This window comes from Rhamphochromis sp. 'chilingali' (genome assembly GCF_963969265.1).
Source record: "Rhamphochromis sp. 'chilingali' genome assembly, chromosome: 18".
Taxonomy (NCBI): domain Eukaryota; kingdom Metazoa; phylum Chordata; class Actinopteri; order Cichliformes; family Cichlidae; genus Rhamphochromis; species Rhamphochromis sp. 'chilingali'.
In genome coordinates, this window is record NC_137945.1 from 23,906,491 (window position 1) to 23,917,008 (window position 10,518).

At 39.7% G+C, this 10,518-nt stretch overlaps 1 protein-coding gene across 1 annotated transcript; it reads right to left on the reverse strand.

Moving 5' to 3' along the window:
* tecrl2a (trans-2,3-enoyl-CoA reductase-like 2a) lies at positions 1-9,887 on the reverse strand. Its single transcript, XM_080864769.1, has 13 exons — positions 9,828-9,887; positions 6,034-6,084; positions 5,802-5,853; positions 5,185-5,229; positions 1,799-1,902; positions 1,594-1,709; positions 1,312-1,417; positions 890-962; positions 762-805; positions 634-691; positions 428-516; positions 283-328; positions 1-143 (listed from the first exon to the last, which is right to left on the reverse strand). Exons 1-13 carry the CDS (start codon positions 9,849-9,851, stop codon positions 16-18), a joined length of 936 nt encoding a protein of 311 aa, XP_080720895.1. The 5' UTR covers positions 9,852-9,887; the 3' UTR covers positions 1-15.
* Positions 9,888-10,518: the final 631 nt, after the last annotated feature.

Below are 10,518 nucleotides of genomic sequence, written 5' to 3' on the forward strand. Positions count from 1 at the left end.
ATGCTTTAAGCCTTATCAAAGAATCAGAGGTATAATAGCCACTCGGAGACTGGGATAGTCCTTGAATTCCCTGATGTAGGCTCTGTGCTTTCCTTTGGCCCAGATGGTCATCTGAATAAACCCCAGTAATGTGTAAAATGCCACTGAAAGACAAAATATACAACATGTGGGGATAACCAAGAGGACTATGCAGGCTTTCTCATCAACCATACAGTTCCACAATGGATTATATTTATGGACATGCTCACTTGGTGACAGCAAAAGGTGAAAGGAAGCTCATACCTGGCAGACACTGGGTCATGATAGAAAAGCTCACCCAAGCTCCAACCTACAGTGTATGTCCAGTGTGCAAGCAGAAAGTGAGATTATGCTCAAGCATGAATGAAAATTTAATGCTAGATAAACCGTTCTGAATGCTGCGTGTTACCTCGTATGTGTAGTTTGGGCAGGATACAAAGAAGAAAAGCCAGGTGAAGGGGTTCTTATTTGGCATAGGAAATCTTCTACCCTTGGGTCCTGCAAAGATAATTCGTCCAGTGAACGGATTACATATGTATAATTTCATTTTACAGTATTTGAATTGATGGGTGACCCTGCTTCATCCATGAATGTTAACAAAGCTCAGCGACTCACCATCTCCCCTGAGCTTATTCAGAGTCAAGTGAATGGAGAAGTTGCCCATTTCACACATCTAGAGCAGAAATAAACAAATCAGGAGTCTGTATATGTGATATGCCATGTGTAATTATTAGTATACGTACCACAAATAGAATTAGTGCATAGTTGACTTGCAGTTCTCCGTATGCTGTGGAGAAAGACAGTTTGGCTTTGATATGATGAAAATACAGGAGAAAAACATGTTGTATGTGGCATACTCGGACTGACTTACATGGAGGCGTATAGAGAGGGTGGTTGATATAGTAAGCCAACCATGCTGAAAACCCCCAGTAATAGGCACAATTCTGAAAGACGAAATGAGCACATACATAAATACTTAATGTGAAAATGATCAGTGAAGTTCCAGTCCTCACAAAGATACTGTGTAGAGACTGCAAGTTGTATTCTGCATTGCCAAACGAAGCTTTGTTTAGCTTTATTATGACATTCATGAATTATAGTGCATTCAAGGACCTTGTGTGGATGGGCATTGGAAACTGGCAGTGGTACGTGCTACATGCTTGTAGCTATAAATAAACATTAAAACATGAAAAAACAAAAACTGGTGCAGGACAGTAAAAATGAGGCCACACACTGTGAAAGAGAGGAGCTTATTATCAGAGGCTCTCCTCTTTAACTTTAGACGTACCTCACCTTGACTATAGTCCTGAGAGGCATGGTCCCATGTGAGAAGCGATGCACAAAGATTGTCTCTATCAGCCTCTTCGTGTAGTGGAAGGTATGACAGACGCAGGCCAGTCTGAGAGAGAGAGCCGAGGGATAAGACTGGCTTCTGGCAACAGGTCATTCTCTTGCATAGTACATGTATACGTATATATAATAGTTAGAATAGCATGTTTTCATCATAGAACAATTTTAATTTAGCCGTGGCCTGTCGTAATTTGTGCTGTAGTTGATATTTCATTTTCAACGTACGTGACAACAGGGTGGGGGCTGGAACTAAGTGCATATCTGTTTGAGTAAATGTAGGGTATTCGAAAATAGAAGAGGAGGTAGCTCAGAAGGGGCCCGATATACTCTGCAAGAAACACCTGAAAACAGAAGAAAAGATGACTTTCTTTTTTAATGTGTCACAGATTAAAAAAAACAACTGCCAATATGCCTGTTGAATTAATCGTACCATAGTCCAGCCTAATTGTGGACCAAGATCTTTGAAATACATGGTGGCAGTGGTTCCCACTGGTAGATTCTGTAAGATTTCATCATCTCTGAGTGATTTTCCCTCTGTATAAGAACAAAAACAAACAAATCCATCTGGAAAAATACCAACAAACATTTTTACTATTCAACAGAGATCATCGCCTCTAGAATGTGGGCTTGAGAAATGGACAAAACAGCAGAAATCTTCATAGTGACACAGGCAGCGCTGTGCAGAGTTTCAGGTTTTCAGCACACGTTCTCTCTACCTGCAAGCTCCAGGGGGCACGGCCACAGATAATTTGCTCTACTAATTGGGCAGCATTTTTAGAATATCCTGAGGGGCAACTGACCCAAATAGATTTGAACCAAAGTTCTCTTGTCTAATTCTTAGCAGCCAGGTAGATCCCAGATATTCAAGACTAAAGCCTTCCAACATCATACATCAGGTTAGGCTGTATTTGCCTTTACAGCTTTAATTTGGGCTGAAATGGATGGAGCAGTGATGCATATTAAATGGTCTTTAAAACAATAAAGGAGAAATGGACAAAAGATTTCATAGTGGAAGCAGCACGCTGAAATGTATTAATGGTTCACTGCTCACTGAAGTACAGGATGGGTGTAAAGATAAATATGCCAGAACTTATTGGATAAACTTTTATCAATAGCAAATGATCCTATATTCAACCAAGGATATTTTTAGGGTTAGGAGGTGGCATATCAGAATCAGAATCAGAATCAGAAAGGGGTTTATTGCCAAATGTTGAGCAGGTTTACAACATTAGGAAATTGCTGCGGTGCTTCAGTGCAAACATAGTGTCATAAATAGCACTTAAATAGACATGAAAAAATAAAAGTAGGGATAAGAATTAAAAGTGCTACGTAGAAAGATATGTGCATGAGATATACATGAGATATATACATGAGAATAAGAATTAAGAGTGCTACGTTGAAAGATATATACATGAGTGCAGGTGGTGATCAGTGCCAAACATGGAATGATGCAGTGACACAGCGTAGGGTCATGTGTTAGTGGCGGGGACAGTCATATGGTTATTGTTCATGTGTCCAACAGCAGAGGGGAAGAAACTGTTCTTATGGCGAGAGGTTCTGGTGTGAATGGACCGGAGCCTCCTGCCTGAGGGGAGCAGGGGAGCAGGTCAAACAGATATCATCAGTTGTCCGCATTAGTCTGTTTGATTAATCAAATTTTTTGCTTGACAAACACTAGACAGCGTGCACCTGCAGAGGTTTAGTTTGTATTTATTTCATTTACATCAGGTTAGATTCAATGGTGAATCTGAATTAGCCATAAGTGTGGCTGAAAGAGCACAGCATAGAGTGCAGCATAAAGTGCTGTGTGAAAAAACTGAATGTGGCTTGTAGTGTAAAGCACTTTGAGTGGTCAGCAACACTACAAAAGTGCTTTGGGGACTGAAGATGTGTGATCCTCTTTATGCATTCTGGATGCATCCAACTGTAGGTTATCACAAACATTTTACCTCTGACCTCTTTCTGATGGACTTTAGCTCTCCATCAAGTCAGGAGCACACCTGAAAATACTGAACTGACAGCACCAAAGATACATTTAGAAGTCAGGTGTAGGCTTACTTTCAGAACTGTAACTAGGAACTGTGTTCCTCACACGTACTTTTCTTTCTATACTAACATAAACCTTCTCTGCCATGGAGGTGATGTTTTTGGTAGTGATTATGTGGGTGTGATTCTGTCTGCAAACATGATAGCTCAAAAAGGTTTCAATTAATGTGTGTGGGGTAGCATAACATAAGCAGCATGGAAAGTGATAGGAAGACGGCATCTGCAGACTGTTCAAGCTTCTTTTAAGTGTTCTTAATTTCCCCCCTCCCACATACCTGTTTTACACATAGGACCTGCACAAAGGAACACACAAGTATAACCAAACTACATAAACAAATGAAAGATTCAAATCAACTAATGATGAAGTGACATTTAGCTTTGAGAACATTTGCACTGCTGTAATGAGTATAACCAATACTACCACAAACAGACCCGGGATAGTATGCAGAGGTGAGGTTACATACGCTGTGTTTACATTAAAGCATTATGATTAGATAACAGAACACAAAATAACAATATATGCAAGTAACAAATGGTAAATGAATTCAGTCCTAGCCACTTTGTCACAATGTGATAAAACTTTTTACTGGTGTAGAGCGGGGTCGTATTAACAATCCACTAAAATGTATCTTATATCCAATGAGGTCATCTGAAGTCTTCATGGTCAACTTAATGACTAATTAGTCAGGAAAGTGACAAAAAACCATAGAACTTATGCCTTTTCCTTAAAAAATGCTTTTGCCTTTGTTTGTACTGAAAACATTTAGAACATCATATCAATGTGGGGGATTCTAAATATCACATTATAATTATCACATTATAATTTGGATCTAAATATTATTCACATTTGACCTCTGACCTCACTTTTACGTTTCAAGTCTGCCTATCTGTCAAGTTGACCTCCAAATGTGTTACATTTTTAATGAAAGTATAATATTATACAGTAAGCTTGAGTTATTCATGTCCAGTTATTTACAAATCAATACTTGTAAATAAAGTAAATATCTGCTATGCTTCCCTTATCTGATTTTTATTGCACTACAAACTTCTTAAATATATATTTTTAAAAAAAAATCAAAGAAACCAAAGTATTATATACAAAATTATTCCCTTAAAAGTAAGTAGCGCCCACAGAGTGAGCTTCTTTGGAAGATGTTTGTGCTCTCACAGTGCTTCTTGTTTAAAGCTTTGACTTTATTGTGGCATCCAATTTTGCATGTGTATCTAAAAGTTTATGGCCTGGAAAGTACAACACAATCTCAGACCAAACATTTCTACGTTCCAGTTTTTGTTGATTTATTGCAAAACCCAAATTCACAGCTTGATTCAAATGTACTGAGCTAGACATACAGTATTTAAGTCCCACCCCAGTTTTGTAAGTGTAGCATTGCAAAACAGCAGTACCTGAGGTGATGGATACAGACCAATACAGATGTATCTATGAATAAATGAGTTTTAACTAAAATCAAGAGTATTTGTAGAGATGTTGGCCTTTACGACGAAAAAAGATCTCATACTTATCTATACGGGTACTTGTGGGTAATGATGTCCAAATATTTTAGACAGTTTGAAACTTGAACTGAGTAACCAGTCTTGACACTTTGGGGCCACATTGCCTTCTGTAGTGTTTAATGCTATAAAACACACACACACACACACACACACACACACACACACACACACACACACACACACACACACACACACACACACACACACACACACACACACACACACACTAAATGCTAGATTTACAACACAGCCACTTACTTGGATCAAGCTTCAGGGCCTGTCTTGCTGGATACCAGTGAGGATCTGTGCCGATCAAACGAGCACGTATGCACACACAAACACAGTCGCAGTGTTGGACATAGCTGGTACCGCACACACAGTTTTTTGGCCTCAGGCCCAAAAATAATTGATCACAATGGAATAACGTTGAGCTCTGCTACTCTGATAGATGCCGATGGCCTTGGGCTCAGCAGACATTTGGTAACGTTTCTGACCAGACACATGCTGATGACAGAAGCACTGTGGGCTTCAGAGAAGTAAATAAAAAATTGTTTTTTAGAAGGACAGCTCTCTGGTGAAGAGATTTAATAGGAGGAACTGTAAGATTTTTCATTCAGAGATAGTGTAATAATGTTTTTTTATCCAATAACCACAAGTTGAAGGATTTGTTTACAGTAAACATGCAGTGAAAGATAATAAAGAACTAGGAGCACTGATCTTCTGTGTTTTATTGAATTATAGTATAACTCAAGTCTTGTTCTATTTATTGACAGGGTTCTAGGTAACAGCAAGACTAACAAAATTACAGCCACATGTGCTTCTAACAAATCTAAACAGGCTCATTTGTGCGCTACATTACTATTATAGGCACTCACATGATTTGTGAAAAAGGCTCTTTATGTCTCCTACTGTCGAGTGGGGCTCCACCTTAATGCAACAGAAAGTTTACAGTCAGTATAAACTCAACTTTATGTCAGACTCAAGCACTAAATACAAAGCACTGTGTCAATGAGATTGAAAAGTCATTTTCATGTCCTTATTTATTCATAATTATAAACTTAAGACGTATCCTGGGGGCCTTTGAATTGTGTTAAAATGTCAGCATACCTTGTCTAGAAAACAAAGCTGCTCCCTTGTCTTGGCATCAAGAACTTCCACCTGAAGAAAGAAAATGAGGCACCTTTATAATGTATATAACCCACAGAGTAAAAGCCAGATTTAAGATTTCTTTTCAGCTTTGTTGATCACAGTAGCACAAGATTAAACTCTATTGCTACTTTTAGTTATGTATTGCTTTCTTGCAGCTGTAAGGTAGACATTGTTGCACATGTAATCATCACTGTAAAAACACAATTTGAATAAAATATAAACGCCTCAAATAAAATGTGGTCACGTCTGCTCCTAAAATACCTACTGCAAAGTGTGTCCATTTGTCCTTAGTGATATGCTTTCTTGCACACATTTGTTTTCATCTTAATTAGACCATGTCAGCGGTGATGTATAGCATATGCAAGGAGGGTGGGTGGGTGGGCCCACAATTTGCTCTGAAAGCACTCCATACTGTGCTGCTCAGCAGAGCTGTCCTAGCTAAATAGGTTCCTTTACTGGACAGTGTAATAACCCGCTAATGGGTATCTGAAGATTTGCTGAGTGCACAGTCACAACAGAGGGAATGAGGATGAGGAAAAGCTCAACATAAAAGCCATCAGCCTCTTTGGATAGAGTGAATGAAGTTTTATAGGACATTTAATTCATACAGAGGTTTAAGTAAAAAGTTTAGCTGCAAACCTCAGTGTTCCATATATAAAATGATTATTTCACCCTTTCACTCTTTGCGATGTGTGAGGATGCTTGCGGGATCTGGAATCAAATCATGCTCATGTCTCAGCAAAGCGCATCGTGGGAGATGGGATTGTTTTGCTTTCCATCTGCCAGCTTTCCCAGCTGCATTCTGGTGGCACACGCTGATGTATTAGCATGCTGGTAAAGAGCATCACGGTGTCGTTGGGCTGCACACTGTGCACTCAGATGTGCCATGGCTTTGTAAAACCGATCATTAGGATTTCCTGTCCTCCTGTGCGGGCGGCAGTGCTGACAGCACAGGTTGTACAGAACATGCACATGCTTGCAGAGGCCTTGGGGATGCAGGGGAAATTTAAGTAAATGTTTAAATAAACACTTATTTTATGTTTGCTGGGTAAAATCTGAGAAACTGAGCTTGCCAGCTTTTTAATTAAAAAAAACAAACACATGTTGTCTTTGGACTAATATAACTAACTGATAAAACTGGAGAAAACTCTCATCCATAATCTTCTTCGTCTTCTAGCTGTTCCCTTTAGGGGTCCCCACACCTGCTCATCTCCACCCTACCCTCCTCCATCTGCTCTGCTACATCCAGCCCTCTGCATGTCTTCCTTCATCCCTGAATCTGCACAGCAAAATCTCCAGTGTTAAATTAACACTAGAGAGTGTCTATATGGGTCCACACCTCTGAGTGTTAAATACAACACTGTTGAGTGTTAAATTAACACTTTTGACAGTGTTATATGTTTAAAAGTAACCTAGTCAGTTTTGAAGATTAACAATGGCTAACACTGAGCAGTGCTGATTTTCTAACACTGGAAAATAACTCAAAATGTTAGAAATATTCCAGTGTTAGCAAAACAGCACTGCTCAGTGTTAGCCATTGTTAATCTTCAAAACTGACTAGGTTACTTTTAAACATATAACACTGTCAAAAGTGTTCATTTAACACTCAACAGTGTTGTATTTAACACTCAGAGGTGTGGACCCATATAGACACTCTCTAGTGTTAATTTAACACTGGAGATTTTGCTGTGTGTGGTCTTCCTCTTTTCCTCCTGCCTCGCAGCTCCATATTCAACACCCTTTGTCAAGTATATCCATTGTCCCTCCTCTGCATGTCCTTCTCTAACTTTGTTTCCAAACCGCTCAGCCTGAGCTGTCATGCTAATATTTTCCTTTCTAATCACAAATCTAATCATCTCTGGCACTTCCAACTTGGCCTCCTTTCTTTTTATTAGTGCTGCCATCTCCAAACAATATATCATAACAGGTTTCACCAGCATCTTTATACCTTCCCTTTCACTCTTGCTGCCATCCTTCTGCTACAAATCACTCCTCATACTTGTCACCACCCGCTCCACCTCACCTGCACGGTCTCCTTCACCTCTCATGTGCACTGTCTGTTGTTTTGGATGGCTGGTATTTAAACTCATTAACCTTTCACCACCTCTACTCTTCATAGCTTCACTGTTCAGTTTAGTTCAATTCAGTTTTATTTATATAGCACCAGTTCAACAAATCCCCTCAAGGCTACTGTTGTTGTGAGCTGTCTTCCTCCCATTCAAAAACATGTATTCTGTCTTGCTTCTACTGACTTTAATTCCTCATCTCTTCAGTGTATACCTCCACCTCTTCAGACACGTTTCCACCTGCCTCACAATCTCACTACAGATCAAAATGTGACCGGCAGACATCACAGTCCACAGACTCCTGCCTGACCTCATCTGTCAGCCTGTCCGTCACCAGTGCAAACAAGAAGGGGCTCAGAGCCAGTTTCACTTTGAACCCATCTGTCACTCCTAGCGCACACCTCACCACTATCTCGCTGTCTTCATAAATGTCCTGCATGACCCTCACATACTTTTAATTTTTTTAAGTTTTATAAGATAGACAGACTATCTAGACAGTTTCTCTTTCAGTCAAGGACAGTAATTCACCTCTTAGTTTGTCTTAAATTTTTCACGTGTGTCTGACCCTGTACACTACACACAAATAGACACAAATTACAGTCCACTACTTAAATGGCTGTTTCATGAAGTTGAAAATGACGTTTCCTAAGTGAAGGATGAAGTACGTCTGAAAAGCTTCCAAGGCATCAAGGTAAAGATACTCTCTTAAATATTGTAGTGCCAATCTAATGGCAGCCTGAAGTTAAAGGAAAGTTAAACATTACGGCAAATGTGCCTCCATCCTGCAAAACCTCCTTTTTTCTTATATATCAGAAGTAGAGGATCAGTACCATTTTTAAAACTGTCCAGTCAGTGTGAAGGTGGATTTTCTGGCTGTCTTACTGTAAAGACTGGAAGCTTAACTATTTCCATATTTTCCACTGTGACTCAGTTTTTTCAATAACAGCTTCTGAGAGCATGGCACACTTCCCAGAGCATGTTGTAATTAGCTCGAGTTCATAGGCCTGCTGCACTTACAGCAAATTACTTGTCTGCTTCTTCATTAAAGCTTGTCAGGCCCTTAAGCCAAAACTGAAGGCTACAGAAAAATCATAGAAACACCACCAGCTTTGAGCTTATCTGGACAATAAACTTGGACTTTATAAACTTTCCGATCCCTTTAGAACAACATGTAATATTTTCAGCCTTGTTAAGTTTTCCCCAAATTTGGCTGCACCTCTTATCACTCTGTAGAGTCCTTTGGTCAAGTGCCTTTCAGTATCAGAATCAGAATCAGAATCAGAATACTTTATTGATCCCTGGGGGAAATTATTTTTTGTTACAGTGCTCCATTTTAAACCAACATTAAGACAAGACAGACAATACGCTAACTAAGAATAGTACAATATATACATATATATACATACATACATACATACATAAGTCACTTATAAATAAATATTTGGAAAAGAAACATGTGTAGCTGTAGCAGCAAACAGTGTGTTAAGTGGATGCGTTGTACAGGGAGATGGCCACAGGCAGGAATGATTTCCTGTGTCGTTCAGTGGTGCTTTTCAGTAATCTCAGTCTCTCACTGAACGAGCTCCTGTGACTGACCAACATGTCATGGAGTAACTCACTCTATCAGGAAGTGGCAGTTGCCCGTGTCATTTATTCAAGTAGCAGTAAAACTGTGCATTGGCTTACCTCAAAGAAGGTGGTCCGGCTCATGGCGGTGGCTTATTTTTGATATGTCCTCTGTGCACACGGTGAAAGAATGGCCTTAACTATTAGTATGAGCAAACAAAACACATGCACAGATCCCTCTCACACATGCAGGAATTGCTCCTCTCCTTTCAAAGACAAACCCTGTACTGACCCTTATTCTTCCGAGTCTTCACCACGCTCTCCCTCTCTGTCTCTCTCACCCTTCCTCTCTTTATCCGTGATAGTGCTGGGAACACAGAATCACTAGAGGCACTGTAGAGATCCTGCTCGTGGTCTTACTCTTGATTTTCTTTTCTCCAACTTCCTCCTCCCCCCACCTCCCTCTGTCTCTCACTCTGTTTTTTCCCTGTTTGTTAAAGTATCTTTGGAGAACACTCTTGGCTCATAAGTCTGTGTTGGCTCATGTGGCCACTGGAAACTGAGATGCTCAAGGAGTGGAGTATGCACAAGAACAGTAGTGTTTCAAAAATACACAAGATGGCACAAAACTTTAAATTCTCCTGTGGATAAAATGGTCTGCTGCAGTGGCTAAGAGTGCAGAAATGGAAGAGCAAGAAATAACTATAACTCCCTAGTGAAAAGAAATACTGATGAAAAATGTCAGTTCATTTGAGATATTTGAGACTTCATTAATCTAAATGTAAGTCTTAAAATGCAATATTGAGCTGTG

Bases quoted from the DNA above. Each gene is read 5' to 3' on its own strand.
- tecrl2a (XM_080864769.1), bottom strand. From the start codon at position 9,851: ATGAGCCGGACCACCTTCTTTGAG. The intron at 963-1,311 runs GTGAGGTACGTC...TTCGTCTTTCAG, and splicing joins CTCTCAGGACTATAGTCAAG to AATTGTGCCTATTACTGGGG. The intron at 806-889 runs GTAAGTCAGTCC...CTTTCTCCACAG, and splicing joins CCCTCTCTATACGCCTCCAT to CATACGGAGAACTGCAAGTC.